This window comes from Lissotriton vulgaris, chromosome 5, assembly GCF_964263255.1.
Source record: "Lissotriton vulgaris chromosome 5, aLisVul1.2, whole genome shotgun sequence".
NCBI classification, from domain to species: Eukaryota; Metazoa; Chordata; class Amphibia; order Caudata; family Salamandridae; genus Lissotriton; species Lissotriton vulgaris.
Genome location: NC_141693.1, coordinates 1500430492 through 1500448273, shown reverse-complemented (window position 1 = coordinate 1500448273; position 17782 = coordinate 1500430492). Strand labels below are relative to the sequence as shown.

Genomic DNA, 17782 nt, shown 5'->3' with positions numbered 1-17782 from the left:
ATCCAACCCATGCTGGTGAAGGGCCTTTGCGTGCCTGTTGATGGCGGGTTAGAGGTTCCACAGTATAGTGAGGTTACATAGCTTATCCATTTGTCACTATCGACCACATTGCGTCAATCATGGCCGTGCCCTGAGAGCCTATTAAAATATGTCCAAAATTCCGCCTGTTTGCTTGGAGTCAGCAGAGTGAAGACATGCAGTCATTCGGAATCTTGTTTTTTTCTTTTGTGCTCCCAGATATTTTTTCTTTGTGTTATCCTTGCTGAAAGTAGGATTTGATGTGTTTCGTTATTTCCCTCTTGCTTGTGGTTGCGTAGGGCGGTTCTGAGTAGCCTCTTACTTTGCACCACTTTTTTACACCGCGGTTGGAGTTGACAACAAGGCCTTTCTCTGAGTATTGGGGGATGCCTTATTTGTTTGCCTAGTAAGAGATCGTATACCTTCGTCAACAGATTGATCCAGTTCTCAGGGATTTTACCACTTGTAAATTTGTCCGCTATTTTCGGCCAATTGCTTATCCAACTGTTTAGGACTGATGTATCTACTTTGTTCCACTTTAGTCTCCTTCGCAAAACATGGATTTCCTCCCCATTTGTATTGCCCGCAAGAACAATGGGCTGGAGCAAACTCGCTTGTAAAGTGATAGTTATGGCCAGAGGGAGGTGGTCACTGCTCTGGATGAAAGGCTTTTGAGATTCCGCCACCTGTCCCAACAAGAAATTACACACAAAGATATAATCGATCTTTGGTTTTGTCATCCTCTGCGGGTGGTTATTCATAGCTGTTACCGGCTGCTGATTCCTTTGAGTTGATCGTAGTCTATACGTATTTAAGAATGAATTTATTATCATTCCTGTTTTGTCCGCGGGAGGTGCTTCATCTAGACCCGTTCCAAGGTTTTGGGTGTTAAAATCCCCAGCCATTATGATCCCACAGTTTGGCTGGGTACTTAGTAGATCTTCAAGAGTGTCCACTAATGACCTCATAACGATGTGTCTTGGAGATTTTTTGCTGTTAAAGTAGATGTTCAAGAGGACAATCTTTATTGGACCACCATTTATTTTCATGCCTTGCAATAGGACCGCTTGAACCATGTCCGTTTTGAGTAGCAGTTTTGTTTTTATGTTGCTACTGATGCACAAGTATATCGATAAGCCCCCTGAAGGTCTTCCGAATATATCGTATTTTTTTGCTGGCTGCTGGAATTCCGGGAAGCCAGGTATCACCTCTGGGGCAAGTAGCCAGGTTACTTGAAGGCATAGTAGGTCCCCAGACTGTAGAAATTCGAATGCTTCCTTGTTATTTAGTGTAGTTTTTAGCCCAAAAACGTTCCAGGAAATTACTTTTAGGGATTCGCTTAATTTGTTGTTAAAATGGCCCTTTCCATGTGTGCTAGGAACACGTTCGCCTTATTTGACTGGAGTTGGGTGAGACGTGAATTCTTAAGTTGGGAAATGTAGTGGTTCGGTCGACATAATTTGTCCCTTTTAAGATGGATTTCCGCGGATTCTGTACTGGTTTAGGATGAGATCCACTTTTTAACATGACTGGGTATTTCTCTTCTTTAGGCATGTGGACAATAATACCCCAGTTTGCAAATCGATCTCTCTCCTTCATGGTTCTTTGTGGGATGGAACCATTGCTCCATTTTAATATGGTTGATTCTCCCAATGTGTTATTGTCCATTTTAAATTGGACTTGGATTAGATCTTCCGTTATGATAGAGGAGAGCTCTGGGATATGGTTTAAAATTTGTAAGCTGTTAGACCGATTTAGGATGTCTGAGATTCCCCGTGAGGTGTATTCTGGTGTAAAGATTATGGAGGTATTCTCCGCGTTCCTAAACTCTTGGGGCATTTGGTTAGTGGCAGCAGGGTGTGATGCCCTGCATTGTGCAGCTATTGCTTTTGCTCCCGAGTCGTTGTTAGCATCCTGTAGGCCAAGAGGCACGATGTTGTCCATTAATATGGTTGCTGTTGTTCTCCCCTTTAGAGCCTTCTGCCAAATTTTGCGATGGTTCTTCTGGTGCTGCTCTTCAGGGTGAATGTCGGGGGTAATATTTTTCAAGATCATTTTTAATTCTTGCTGTGGTCATTCATCTATGGTATTGACCGTTCTTTTCTCAGAGGTTGGAGTTATAAGTAATGCTGGGTTTTCCTCGATGATCGAGGAAACCATTGTTTTCTCGGAAGTTGGAGTTATGTGTAGTCCTGGACTTTCTTTGATAATCGCGGTTGTAATTAGTTTGGGTTCCAGTTTATTTTGTATCTGGCTTTCCTTTAGAAAAATCGAGAAAAATTTCTGTGAACCGTGTTCTTTTGAGTTAAAGCTTTTTTTACGTTTGTTTTTTGGCGCCGAGTATCGTAGGATTCTCTCGAGCCTGATAGTAGTTCCTTTGCCCTGTTTTGTTGTTTTATGTTTTTTGCGTGTTTTTTCAAGCGTTTCTTAGTCCTTCAGGAAAGGGTTTTACCAGGAACTGAGGTGTTCTCCAAGCAGGTAGCCCCATCTGCATTGCAATGTAGAGTCTTGCTTGTTACGGATTCCTCATTAGTGGCTATGTTTTGACTGGACAGCGGTGCCAATTTCAAAGGTAATTGGGGTGTGTCCTTGGGCAGATCCTGCTCACTCACTTGTGTGTTCCTAGGCGTCAGGAGTTGTTTACTGATTTGTGTGTTTATAGGCGTCAGGATCAATTCCACTGGATCGAGCTTGCCCACATAGTGGTTTGCCCCCCTCATTTCTGCTACAGTTTGCAACATGTTTTGGGGGAACTAGCTATGCCCGCATAATTATATATTCCTTTTTGTTTGCCTTCTTTTGACAGGCTTTCAGTTGTTCTTTGATTGGGCTGAGCTATGATGTCCTGTTGTCTTTGCTTTAGTTCTGTAACAATAGATGTTAGAACCTCTTCTAATGAGCTAAGCTTCTCCACAATTGGAAGGCACAGATATCTGGAAATGGGTTGCATCCTCATTGAATCCAGTTTTTCAGTTAGGGCATCGATTTTAGCTTCAGTATTAATCAAAGCTGTCGCAAGCGCCTGTATTGTGTCCATTTGTATCTCTAATTTCTGTGTTTGCCAAGTAAGTGCGTTAACAGCCGTTGTTAGTATGGTATTTATTGAGGATAACAGGGAGTTTTGGTTGTGGCATCCTTTATAAGGTGTTGTATGGAGTAAGTTCTGTTCCCCCAGGGAGGTGTTCTCTCTCTGTTCCTCATCCGTTAAGGGCGAACTTTGATTAAAGGTAAAGCTTTTGATTACTAATAGACTTTGTAGCTGTCCCGGGGATGGCGACGTGGACAGATCGTGCCGGTAAGGACTATCCTCCGCATGTTGGTTCGTTGTGTTCTCCACATGTATGGATTGATTATTTCTGTTAGGTTGTTCCAGTGGTTGTTCCAATGTTATGAAATTTCCAAAGTATCTGGTTTTCCCTGGTGCGTTTCGTCAATCCTTATGCCTTTGGGGTCCGAATGCTCTGATGTTGATGAGATTGCAAAGACTTCTGGGCGGTCTGGCGATGGTTCCTGCATTGATGTGACTTGCCTTTCTCCCTGGAATAGGTGGAGGTCCGGTATTTCCTGGCCCCGCTCCTGCCTTCCATCCTGGGCTGCTGGGTACTCTGTCTGTCTTATTATTCCAATCGCTTCAGAGTCTCTGTGGCCTTTCACCTCTTTTACCTTTTCTCTGTTATTCTCTCGGGACTGGTGTGGCCCAGTTTCTTGTGTGCTGAGCTCCTCGCTTGGGGACTGGATCTGACTCGATTCCTTTTTGTCATGTGGGCTTGAGTGTACTATTACATTACTGTGGGTCTCACTTATTCCCAGTATTTTTTGACCAGATGTTATTGACGTGAAGTATTTGCAGATTGACTTATTGTTTAATTTAGGATTTGAGCTTGATTTTAAAAGTTGTGATTGCGCCAAAGGGGTGGATCCAGCCGCACTTGGTTCCTTGTTGGTCGCTTAGTTCAAGCGCCTGTGTCTGTATCAAGGCCTGTGCTGGTTGGTTTGCCCATCCAGCTGTTGGTTTTGCCTTTTGTCATTTGCCTCTCTTTCCGTAGGTGGCTTTTCACCTGTCTATCCACTGATTTATGGTGGAATAGATAATTTAGTTTATAGGGGATCTTCCAGGGAGTCTCCAGCTCTGAGCACTGTGTGGTATGAGCCTCCTAATTCCCCTGTTTTGTGGCTTAGTTTCCAGACTCATTAAAGTTGGGCAAGTGGGCAAGTTGTTTTAAACTAAAATGGACTTCTTCCCCTCAGACTGCCTGCCTTGTACTTTCTTGCTCAAATGTACTCAGATATAGCCGCGATAGCACGGCAAGACAGGGCAGTGGAGCCTTGGCTTTTAGATGAAAATCGCAAGGGGGCGGCCACAGGGCGATTCAGTTTTGGGACTCTTTTGAAAGTGCTTGGTGACTTCAATGGTGTAGGTATCTCTGTAGGTATCTCTGGTGGCTGTTGGTGGTTGTTGGTGACTGTAGGTGAAGGCAGCGCCTGGTGAAAAGTGCTGGAAAAGTGCTGGCAGGGGGCGTCTGATCCCCTCTGATGTCCACCACTAACCTCTGTTAGCTGCCTCAGTGTCAGAAGCTAAGGGGTCAGGGGCAGGGCACACTGGGGCGCCACAGCTGCACCCAGCCTAACTGGGCCGCTTCCGTGGTGCTCCGGGGCACAACACTCTGCGGCCTCCGATAAGGCTCCACACCGAGCTCACCCCAGTCCGGCTCCTGGCGCAGCCTGCTTGCTCCTTACCGCGGGCTGCCTGGTGCAGATATCGTGGTGGGGGGCTGCAATGATGGACCTTGATTCGCCCCTTGGTTGGCGGGTTAGTGGTCTGCAGATTGCGGATTGCGCTGATGCAGATCCCCCAGGCGTCCTCAAGCTGCGATGTCGAGTCGCTTGCTCGTTCGCCCGACCGCTCACCACACACTCGTTCCTCCCACAATGATCCTACACTGCCACCTCGCGGTCAAACAAGTCAACAGGGTCACAGGTAAATTGCGCATTTGACTCTCTAGAAACAAAACCACAAGTGCCCCTCATCTCCCCATAGCCCCTCCCCCTCATGACCTCCTCCTCAGATTCCCTCACTGCCACCTTGCACCAGTGCCCCTCTTCTCTCTGTAGCCCATCCCCCTCATGACCTCCTCCTCAGACTCCCTCACTACCACCCTCTACCAGTGCCCCTTATCTCTCCCTACCTCCGTTCTCCACCCCATGACCTCTTCCTCGGATTCCCTCAATGCCACCCTCCAACAGTGCCCTTCATCGCTCCATAGCCCCTCGCACTACCTCCTCCTCGGATTCCCTCACTGCCACCCTCCAACAGTGCCCCTCATCTTTACGTAGCCCCTCTCTCATATCAATTTCATTTGTTGTATAGCGCTACTCATATCAGTGTAGTGTGTGTGTCAGTAATTTACACCACACACACATTATACAGAGACAATCAATCATACAAGTATGTAAATCAGTCTACAGGGAATGTCACATAAGCCAATGAGGATTACAAGGTGTATGAATCACATGTCATCCATACTGGTGGGAAGTATATTTTAAGAGTGTTTGGTCTGAGGAAACACAACCTTAGGATTTAAAGAGTACTCTCTGGTGCTTGGGGGTTAGCTTTACTAATAAAAATGTATATCTGCTCAAACTAACTCATTTTAGCAACATTAGAATAATGAAAGACTGGGGAAGTTCTAACTGTATCACAAACCAAAAAAGGGAAGTTCTAACTATACCATTCATGTTTGTATGCAGCTCTTTGATGACACTTCATTGGTCACTGTCCTATGTTAGGATTGTAACTCCTGAACTGCAAGTAGCACAAGGATCTCCGTGACAAAGGCAGTAACCCACTGAACTTCACATAAAATACAGTTCATCAGCATTTAAAAACTACTAACAAACAAATGATTGCTCTCCAGCAGAATCATTATTCACCAGCGTTATCTGAGCATTTTGTATTGTCTTATTGCTGTCCTGCATTGGCCATGATATTGATAAAAACTGTTTAAATGAAGCACTCACGAGTATGTGCCCTGCTGGGCCTGTGCAGATTTTAAAAAGAAAACCAAATAGTAACCTACTTACCTACTCCATTAGTCAAACTTTGCGTCACAGCCTGGTGTGATAAGCAGCTGCAGGGGTCAGGAACGGTGAATAGGAATAAACAAATTTATTTTCTCCCGAGCTGCATTGAAAAAGAGATATCCACGCAGCAGAACAGTAGGCAAATGTTACCGTTGTCAAAGAAAGGATTTGTCGCCTTTGCCATGTGGAGATGAAGGGGTAAAAAAATAAACAAAGCCTCCTTAACATGTAAATGGTCTTCTAAAGACCTGTGAAGTACTCAGGTACGGCTGAGATAATCTCCAAAACGGTCTGTGTGTGTGTGTGCCCGGGAAGCTGTCGCAGCCCGGGAGCACACACACGACGTGTGCATTGCGTACCTGCCTTCAAGCCCTCACTGCGAGGGCCAAGGCCCTGTTTGGGTGGGTCAGGCTCATGTTTGGGTGGGCCTGGCCCACCCAGCCCACCCGCTAGAACCGGGCCTGTCTTGAGTTCTCGTTGGCGCCAGACACGCCAGGGCATCATAGGTTGGTTACAGCTGCCTGCCCTTGGATCGCCCATAAGATAACCCACCATATGTGCATACTTTTGTATGGAATAAACCTGCAGCAATATTCTTCCCAAACAAAAGTTGTGTTGTGTATTTATGCATGCATACTCTACGTGGGGGGGTGTTGCCAATAATTAATTGTGGGTTTGTAATGCGCTAGAATCGACTTCCAAAGGAGTATCTCTGCGCAGTAGACCACTGGGGAACCCTTCCTGGCTTTCCCTGTGAGATGGTCCCTACTGGGTATCTCCAAGGTGAAACCAGGCATCCCCGGCGCATGTGGGGGGCCGTTGTGGAGATGAGGCAAGCTAATGCCCAGAGTTGCCGAGTGTGATCCCTGGTGCAGATCCCTGGTTAGAGTAGGCACCGAGATGAGAATTATCGAGTCCGTTGACCCTGGTCCACAACCCTGCCGCGTCAGGAATTGAACCCTGGTCCCGGGCTGTCCTCTGCTCTCGGGTCTGCCACCTCTAAACAGTGAGCCACACCACTCCACTGGGACTATGACTGTAGACGTGATCTAAGAGTACATCTGCTGTATGTAGCAGGTGACCCAAAATGGATGCTAAGTCACAATTAAAGGTTAAATACTTCATCTGAAGTTAAAACATAAGCAATCATTCCCTTTGTGCACAGCTGAAGTGCTGTTCAAAAGACGTAGTAATACAACTAGAAAGGTAACTCAGGTGGTTTTTGTAACGACCACAGCAGAAGCAAAGGTAAATAATGCATATCTGTTAATACAAAATCCCCTTAATACTTAGTGTTATACAGACTTTATAAGTACATGTGAGCATTACAAATGTATCTCCTTTAGAGGGTAGATTGATACAAAAAAAATATTTACGCTAATCCAGTGCATACTTTATATTACCCATGTTGTGTAGTACCCTGGGACACGGGCGATTTCTTAAAGGTGGAAATTAATTATAAAAACAATGTTAAATTTGCCTATAATTCCTTATCGTAAAGTCTTTCTTTCCTTTCCGAGTGGCTGGGTTGCGGAGTTAGCCAAGAAGAGCTCTGCAGGCAGTGGAACGAGGACACACCCACCCCCTTTGAGTTTTATTGCAAAAACTCTCCCAGGCTAGGTGATATTTACAGGATCTCCATGTTCTAAGAAATGACGAAGTTCCTGGGATACTGACACTGACCGGTGATTGACAGAGGTTTGTGTATGTTTATGTCTCTGAGACTGAAACCTAAACAAAGGTCAGGAATGTCAGGCTTATACAGCTGGCCCATTTTCTGACCTACCTACCTCAAGTAACTCGCTCGCAGTGCGCATCCTACTTCTGACTACTTAAGACATGTTTTAACTGCATAAATATCTTTAGCTTCTCCAAGACGGCTAATAGGGGGGAATGAGTCATTTATGCAGCACACTTAGCAAACCTGACAACCCCTGGAGTGGATGGCTATGAGGAATGACAGCTATGTAGTTACACACAAGAAATCTCTAAGCAGTCAGTGGAACCTTCTATTGCCTTCACAGGTCAATTCTTGCTCCAGAAACTCACAATTGAACCGCGTATGCCTCAATAAAAATAATCGTGGAACTCAACAAAAACATAGTTCATAAGTAAAATAAAACAGGATTTGCACTTTCGTATCTGTGGCATTATGTTTCATCCAACTGTGCTTTGATCTTTAAAATGCCTTGTAATATCATGAATTCACAAAATGCTGAAGTCTGCGGTGAGTCTGATATCGCTATCCACTTTAACTTTCAAGCTAGGCTATGTTTTGCTTTATGTGTCTAACCTAATTTATATTGTTTCCCCTACAATTCATGGGACTGATGCAACATCGGTAGATCTGCCAAATCCCAGACGGAAATTCAACTTCATTTGAGTTCAGTAAGGAGCAGCAGGTCCCATTTGCCTGCTATGGAAACCAGTGGGTGGGCTATGATGACCCGCACAGCTTTGGATTGAAGGTAAGTCTCTCTGCCTGTTATTTGCAGTGCACATATTGTAATGAGCCGTTAGTCCCAGCTCATCTGCAGCTTTCACTTTACACAATGTCCTCATGATGAACTTAGCCAACAAAAGTCCTGTTGCCACAGATGTGTTTTTCATTCTTCAAATGGATGAGATGTGGTCCCATGGATATGTTTGTCTTGATATTTGAACATTGATATCTGGGTTCCAGATTGTGTGACTCTGGGCAAAGCATGTTATCTCTCAGCACGTACGGTTCTAAGCGATCTCTCAGCACGTACGGTTCTAAGCGATCTCTCAGCACGTACGGTTCTAAGCGATCTCTCAGCACGTACGTTCTAAGCGATCTCTCAGCACGGTTCTAAGCGATCTCTCAGCACGTACGTTCTAAGCGATCTCTCAGCACGTACGGTTCTAAGCGATCTCTCAGCACGTACGGTTCTAAGCGTTTGGCATGGCGGATTTTATAAAGTGCTACTTCATCAGCATCAAGATATAGCCAGTTATTAAAATGGATTCTGTAGTTTATAAGTCTTGAGGCATTTTTGAAGTAGACCAGGGCAGCGTGGAGTCCTAGTGATTTGATTCAACTCTTGCTTAGTCGATTTAAGGAGAGTGTAAAGTCCAGAGCTTAGCCTAAGGCATTCATGGGTTCGAACCAGGGCAGTCTGAGGCGTCAGCCCAAATGATAAAATCACCCATCATAGTAGTCTCAGTGGGCTTCAGAACTAAGGGCCAGATGTACAAAGGGTTTCGCTTTACAAACTGGCTGATTCAGCAAAATACAGGGTTTGTAACAACAAACACTCTTACATTTATATTAAATATTTTTCCAAATTGGAGTATAGATGTAGAAATTATTACGGAATTGCAATTTGGAATAGTTGTAAGGGGCGCTCCTTCCAAATCGTGATTTACTAACTTATGTATCAATGGTTTGCAACCATAAGTCCAGTCACAAACCATTGATCAGTTACCAACTCCGAGATCAGGGTGGGGGGAACTGGGGTAGCAGCATCAGGGCAAACAATAAGTGGTCCCTGGGACCACTGTGTGAGCTCACTGAAGTTTTTCAAAATGAAAAACATTTTTTTAAGCAGTCCTGGTTCCTTTAAGTGTGTAGCCAATTACAGGGGGTCGTAAATAGTGACATGCCTAATATACATTCGGGGGGTCATTCTGCAACTCCCTGCAATTCCTTATTTTGTGAGCCAACCTGTTAATACTTAGGTGGGCCGGCAGAATAAGATACTGGTTGCAAAAAGTCTTTGTGTGATGTGCAGCAGCTTTTTGCGACCAGTTTGTACATAGACCTGTATGCCCAGTATGTATAATAGTAGCCACTAAAAAGCCTACAAGCAGGCTGACATTCACAATTGGGTTATAGACTACAATGATGAAAAAAGAAGAATTGGTTCAGATCAGTAGGTATCTGCAAGAATTCCAGCGCTGCCATCCCTGCGAAGCATACATTTGGTAACTTTAACATGGTCAAAAATATCAGTTTCCCTGCCACGCCTACCCATATTACTATCATGTCTCAGTACAGGGAAGTCGGGAGGTGTGGTCATGTCAAGATCATACCTCTCAGCAACCACAAGTATATCTAGCTAATGATTAATACCCACTTCCACCTTGTGCTTAACTCATTGCACCAGCCCTTGCCATCAACATTAACATTAATTTAGTTACTTGAAAGGATTTCTTAGTACATCTTCCCTTTCCATCCCAAACCCTCTTTCCTCCTTCATCTTCTCTAGATAGCTCTTTTTTCATGCAAGTTTTTATATTTTCCAATGTACCTACATTCAAGGAACGGGCTCCCTTCCATCTACTTGCAATCAGTACCATTGCCACAGTTGTTCAAATTCCAGTAGTGAGGGCGGGAACTGTCCTTATAAATAGCCCATTCCAAGATGGTGGTCAGACCATTTGAGGATGTTTGAGATTCCCAATCCATGCTGCAGATTATTTTCGTTTGAACTCAGTATATATAAAAGAGCTAATACAAGAAGAAGATGCCTCACAAAGCTTCTTGTTTCCTGAGTTTTTTGTCATGATCTTTGCTACCTTGCTACTACTTTTGTTTCTGGTTTTTGCTTTCATCAGTTTGGAGCGTTTTCTTATATGTTCTTTTCCTGGTTTCCTTTGGCGCTTCTCTCTTTCCCGGTGTCAGGAAAACGTTTGTGCCTGGCAAAGTATTCCACTCTTCTCTTCCTCTTCAATCAAGATCCACCTGCTAGCCAAATTAAGCATTCATTCACCTGGCTGGGACACTCTTAAGTAAAGACTTGACACCTTTCTTGCATATTATTCTGAGAACTGTGGCACGATGGCAACTTGGAGGGGTCGCCCTTTCCTCAACCGGTCACCAAGGGTGCTCAACAGACCTTCTCAGATTCCATTGCTTAATGGATTGTGACACTACTGGCCCCTGAGGCTTGGTAATGCTATGGATCCTTCCCAGGACCGAGCAAAATAGCTACACCAATTACATCTTGAGAATTCGACATTTAGACTTACCATGGTGTCACGTTCTACGTTCCTTTAAGTGTCCTTCATTTGTCTGGGGATCCAGTAAAACTAAGAAAAGTTTCAGATTATCTTATGATGCATTTTGCTGTTCGCCCTGCAGAGTTTAATTAAGGTCAAGACAAAGTGCGTCCCCTCATTAGTTGCCTTTCTGGACCAGTATTGGCTTGAGCAACTCCTTTAGTAACCAACTCAGATGCTTATTTACAGTTTCATGATGTCTTCTTATCAGTCTGTAAAAAGGTGTTTGAAAGTTCTGATTTGGAGTATTGTGCTGAAGATGCCTTGTGTGATATTCAGCAAAGAGGTAAGGATGTATTGACTTATGTGACCTGTTTCCATCATTTAGCAGCTGAAACCTGGGTTGCTAGAACTAAGATGACATTGTTTCAAAGTGGCCTAACAGAGGGAATTATGGACAAATTGGTCCGATCACAGTGTAGAACTTTTTTCTGATCTTATTGAATCTTATGGTCCATCAGTCGACCCGTTGTCTTAGGCAAAGCAAATGCAGGTTGTACATTGAGATTGAGTGTAAGACATGTTCTCTTTGACAATAGACATCAATTTAGAAACATCTGACTCAGACCTGATCCACTTAGACATCCATCCAGGTCTGAAAGAAGTATTGGCCTTCCTGCCTCTCATGAGTTCGAAAAGTGAAATTTTTGTAGAAGAATGAGGTGTGGTCCTATAAGGAGCAGAATAACACTACAATGCCAGTAAGCGCATGAAGGCAGCGCGGGGACAGAGCATGTGAAGGCTGCAATGCCAGTAAGCGCGTGAATGCAGCTAGGGGACAGGGCACATGAAGGCAGCGTGATAACGACAGTTACACACGGTAGCAATGACAACAATTAGAGCTCACGTGGAAAAGTCAAGAAAAGTACCTTAGTAATGTGTGAAGGACTTGTCAATCCGATGTAGATTTTTAGAGGGTTTCTTGAGTGCTTCTTGATGCGAACGAAATAAACAGATTTGTTAATTCTTGACATGGAAGTGCATGCTGGGTTCGTCCATGTAGCCAGGATCTTCGCCAATAAATTGTAGTGAAGAGGCAGGAAACACATGGAAACTTGAAGGTGTGTTTATTGAAATGCTACATGGATAGGAGCTGGCAAGAAAGTTGCCAGCTCCAACAGCAAAGCTTCAATACAAAACACATGAAACATTCTAATGTCCCCTGGCAACAAGGAACATTCTAAATAGATAAACCATTCCACAATAACTAGTGAAGTAAAGAAACAAAGTACATTTGAGTACCTCCCATTACTACATACTACAGCAGGTTTAAGTATATTTTGTGGTGATGATTGACATTTGATGTGGCCTCTGACAAATGCTGGAGGATTTAAATCTTCTCCAGAGAAGGATATAGGAGTGATTGGAATCACTATATAGGATTTTCTATAATTTATGCTAATAAGCATTTTTCCCTCCTACTATTTATTATGTGAATCGAAGATAGGAAGACCATTAATACCTGTGCATTGTTAAATAGTGATGCCTGTGAAATGTTTGGTGATCATGTTGGCCCATCAAAAACTGATATTCCTAAGAGACATAAGAAGGCTCCTAAAGTGATTAGAACTGTTGATGCCTCACCACTGACGTAAGGTCCAATTTGAGAAATGTAGTTTCCATTACAAGTATTTTCTGGTAATCATGCAGGAATGTTATAATTTGAAATTATTGTCTCTTCTAGTTATGCTGAAATGTTTGAAGTTCCTTCTTTAAAGATGCGTGCCAATTATTTCTACTCAATCATTAGATAGTCATCACAGTTTTGCCATGACTGTGGTTATGCTTGTAGAGGTAATTGGGTAACAACAGATGAAATACAAAATTCCACAGCAAATTTAATAGTAGCTGGCCTTCCTTCAGTGACATTGCATTACTATTGTTTTCTCCAGTATGTGTTAATCCTGAAGTCTAGTCACTTCCTCCTCATACAGAATATGATTGTGCCATGCAAACTGAACCTGGCATTGTTTCTTTTGGAACTCTTTATTCCCTCACTGAAAAAGAGAAGGTGATCTTCAAGAGTTTCTTTCGGGAAAATTTGAAAAACAACGTTTTGTACCTTCATCATCACCTGCTGGAGTACATTTGTTTTTTATACAGAAGATAGAGCAAGACCCTTGAGCTTGTATTAATTGTAGTGACCTAATAAGATAATGATAGATTTTCTTTGCTTCTTACAAAGGGCTGTCACTAAAGTTTCCCCTTTGGGTGAACTTGAAAGTAAACCACAGTTTTACACTAAACATACAAAGAATTCACACACTTTCACAAACTAGGAGCAGCTAATGATAAACATGAAGCAGTCATACAAAAACATGTATATTTTATTTTGGTAAATTTAAAAACAATTAAAAAAAACAGAACATTGTGACACATCATAAATTCATTACACGTGAAATGGGACAATACATAAGGAAAATAATTCCAATTAAAAAGGGGAGAAAAAGACACCAGTTCCAATAAATTGATGAATATTACTCCAGATTGTACATACAATTTCGCAATTACAGGAGTTTCTTATCTCTATCACTTAGTGTTTCTCCACCCAAAATTGCATCGACGCATTTAGGTTATGGCACATAAATGTTCAAAGCCAAAAACCTTCCTCAGGATTAAAATAATAGTATCCCACTTTAACACAATATCTTATTAATCAGCGAACGAATATTATCAGCGGTGCTGCTTATAGTCAGCTGCTTATTATAGTCAGCTACCTTCAAGACGTACCTCCAGATAGTTTCTGTGTGCGTATAGAAATATACTGCACTTCGTCTTCAAAGACGTCACAATCACGTCTCTCGTACCGGAGACAGAAGAAATGCTTCTGTTCTCATCTTAGCCAGACCGCCCGCAGACTGCTAATCAAACACTTCTGGCCGCAACGTGGGGTTCTGCGTCTTGTCCACTCCGCTATTCTTACAAAGGGCACCTTGGGGTCAGTCTGTGGAGCATGAGTTATTACTAAACTTGGTTTATGAGGGGTTTATCATTTGTTGTTCATAAATGAAGGTGTTGCGTGGAAAATGGTGTCTCATACTCCTTTCATGCTTTTTTAATATCATGGCATGCTATTTGGGTTGTCCAGTTATCCAGCAATCTGTCTTTGCTTCATGGATTCAATATTCTCAATATATTTGAATGACTCTTGTGGAATATTCAGGAACAGTGAGTTTTGTGTTGTCAAGACGGGTATGCTCAGACGTGGATCCAGTGCTCTCCATGCCACTGGAATCAAGCTATCCTGGCTGATGAGGGCTGATAGCCCGAAACCGGTCCTAGGATGCTTGTTTCCAGTCCAGGGAGGACTTGGCGTGGCAGTTCGGGCTGGACTGCTCCCATGGGGCATAGGGTCAAGACTGATTTGCATATGGCTGGGTTCAAACTGGAATGGCATGGTGAGCAAAAAAACGATGGATTTAGGCCCAGATCTCTGCACTGGGGTGAATGTATGACATTGTTCTGCTTTCTGTCCCTCAACTGTTCTTTTTGTATTTGTCACCCCGAGTGGGATGGGTATGCTTAGACGTGGATCCAGTGCTCTCCATGCCACTGGAATCAAGCTATCCTGGCTGATGAGGGCTGAAAGCCCGAAACCAGTCCTAGGATGCTTGTTTCCAGTCCAGGGAGGACCTGGCTTGGCAGTTCGGGCTGGACTGTTGCCATGGGGCACAGGGTCAAGACTGATCTGCATATGGCTGGGTTCAAACTGGAATGGTGAGCAAAAAAACGATGGATTAAGGCCCAGATCTCTGTACTGGGGTGAATGTATGACATTGTGCTGCATTCTGTCCATCAACTGTTGTTTTTGCATTTGTCACCCCAAGTGGGACGGGTATGCTCAGACGTGAGTCCTGTGTACTCCATGCCACTGGAATCAAGTTATCCTGGCTGATGAGGGCTGAAAGCCAGAAACCCGTCCTAGGATCCTTGTTTTCAGTCCAAGGAGGAACTGGCTTGGGAGTTCGGGCTGGACTGTTCCCATGGGGCACAGGGTCAAAACTGATTTGCATATGGCTGGGTTCATACTGGAATGACATGGTGAGTAAAAAAACGATTGATTTAGGCCCAGATCTCTGTACTGGTGTGAATGTATGACATTGTTCTGCATTCTGTCCATCAACTGTTGTTTTTGCATGTATCACCCCGAGTGGGACGGGTATGCTCAGACGTGAGTCCTGTGCTCTCCATGCCACTGGAATCAAGCTATCCTGGATGATGAGGCCTGAAAGCCCGAAACCGGTCCTAGGATGCTTGTTTCCAGTTCAGGGAGGACCTGGCTTGCAGTTCGGGCTGGGCTGTTCCCATGGGGCACAGGGTCAAGACTGATTTGCATATGGCTGGGTTCAAACTGGAATGGCAAGGTGAGTAAAAAACGATGGATTTAGGCCCAGATCCATGTACTGGGGTGAATGTATGACATTGATCTGGATTCTGTCCATCAACTGTTGTTTTTGCATTTGCCAAGACTTTAGCAGCATTATTTTCATTGTAAAAGGGAGAAGTGTGAATTTGAGAAGCAAGCCATTGGGTTTAGAATGACTTCCCCTGGCCTATTTATCGATCCGAAGAAGGTATAAGTTATTTTGCGTTGTCCTTATACAGGTATTAGAGAGTCTCAGTTTCCATGCATCTGCAAATTTATCAAGAAGTTTGTAGAGATAATTAGTGACATTATGTGACTTTAAAAAAAAGTATATGAAGAAAAGTATGTTGCAATGATCATGATGAAAATGCTTTCATGACGTTTAAACAGATGCTTGTTCAGGTGCCAGTTCTGCAGCATCCTGCTACATATAATGAGTTTATTGTAAATATAGACACCTCTGAAATACCAGTTGGAGCAGTTTTGTTACAAGAGCAGAAAGATGATGCACATCCTGTCTCTTAGCTATCCCATGTTCTGTTAGAAGGGCATTACTCAGTGTCTGCGAGAGAACTTAGCAAAGAAGATGGCATGTACTGAATACAGAAATGTGTTTGCTGAGCACTTGAGAGACATGTAAAATTTAAACAGATCATCAGAATTTGCAATGTTTAAGAAATTTTGAAGGCAGAAATAAATATCATAAAGTTAGATATGCAGATTTCTTTGAACATTTTGATTTTATCATCGGTTTTATTCCTACTTCAAAGAATGTGATAATAGAGGATTTATCCCATCATTATCCTGAGTCATCATCCACTTATTTGCAGCCTATAACCCCTCCGCAACGTGTTGTTCGAATAGTTCTGTCTTATTTTAGTTAAGATTAAGATGGCATACAAACAGGTGAATCCAGAGGATTTGTAAGGCATTCATCAAAAGACTCCCTTAGTTTGTCGAAATAAACTATATTTCAGCCAATACACTAGCCCCCACATGCATCAAGCTATTTAGGAATCGCAAACAGTGCGATTCGGTAAAATCGGCCGTTTGCGATTCCTAAATACCTTTTTAGTATGCATCAAGCATTTTTGGAAAAATCAATATTTTTAGCGAATTCCAAAAATGTGATTGCTCTTAAGGAATCGCAAATTTGCGATTCCTTAAAAGCAATGCATGATTAATTTTTAAATTGCGAATTCGCAATTAGGGGGGGCAAATTACCACGAGGGTGAACCTCGTGGTAATTTGCGAAAAAAATTTAAAATGCTCAAATTAGCATTTTAAACACTGTCATGTTACAGACACACATGTCCTTAGGACATGTGTGTATGAAACATCCATTTTCAAAAACATTTCAGGGGTGCAGTGGGGGTCCTTTGGACCCCCCCCCCTGCACCCATGGAATGCATCAACATTTTGCGAATTCTAATTTGCGAATTCGCAATTAACATTGATTCCTATGGGCCTTTTGAAATCGCAAATTGGAATTCGCATAATATTTGCGATTCGGTAAAAATTGCAATTTTTACCGAATTGCAAATATTATGCACTTTCAATAATGCATCCCGTTTTGCGATTCCTTATTTGCGATTCGGTAAAAATCGCAAATTTGGAATCGCAAAACAGGAGTTTGATGCATGTGGGTGTATATGTACGAAGGAATTACAGTGGGCTCTGAAGATGTATTGTAACTATGCTGCCAAATCAAGAACACATTTTGTTTTCTTTTTGCCATGAGAAAGGGTTTGATTGTCTTCCTATTTTCTTCCAGTCCATACACTGGCAGTTAAATTTCAACAAGGATTCTTTTTTCTATTTGAAGTAACTCATCAGCAGATCAAAACATTGGCTTTTAAGCGTACGGAAAATGAATCCTCTATTTCATTATATAAACTGAAGCCATATATTTCCTTTTATTATCACTGGCTTCCATCTGAACCACAACCCCTTATGGTACAACGACAACCTAAATGTGAGCCTACAAGAATTTGGGATTCCCGGATACTTTGAGGTCTGCTTCAATTATTGATCTATTGGAAGAATCATCGAAAGGGTTCTTTGTTTTTTTTTTTTTTTTTTTTAGTTCATGCCCCTTTAAGAGTTTGCAGTTTGTTTCAGTAGCACCCTGATAAACCCTGAGCCCCAGGACGGGGCATACTATTAGTTCCATACTAAGTTCTTTGCTGAAGGCTGTGCCAAGTGCCTACCAGAGACCGCTTGAGCTCAGAGCGAAAAGGAACATTCCGTGCACTTTCAATCAATGCGTTGTCAGACGTCGCACTTACTCTA

The 17782-nt window shown here is 43.0% G+C and overlaps 1 protein-coding gene across 1 annotated transcript in view; it reads left to right on the top strand.

Annotated features, from left to right (window-relative positions):
• Positions 1 to 17782, top strand: part of LOC147712853 (acidic mammalian chitinase-like) — a 136504-nt gene that overhangs the window by 102095 nt on the left and 16627 nt on the right. The window contains exon 8 of the mRNA XM_086920388.1: positions 8445 to 8567. Within this exon, the coding sequence (XP_086776514.1) occupies positions 8445 to 8567 (123 nt within the window). The remainder of the gene's footprint in view (positions 1 to 8444; positions 8568 to 17782) is intronic.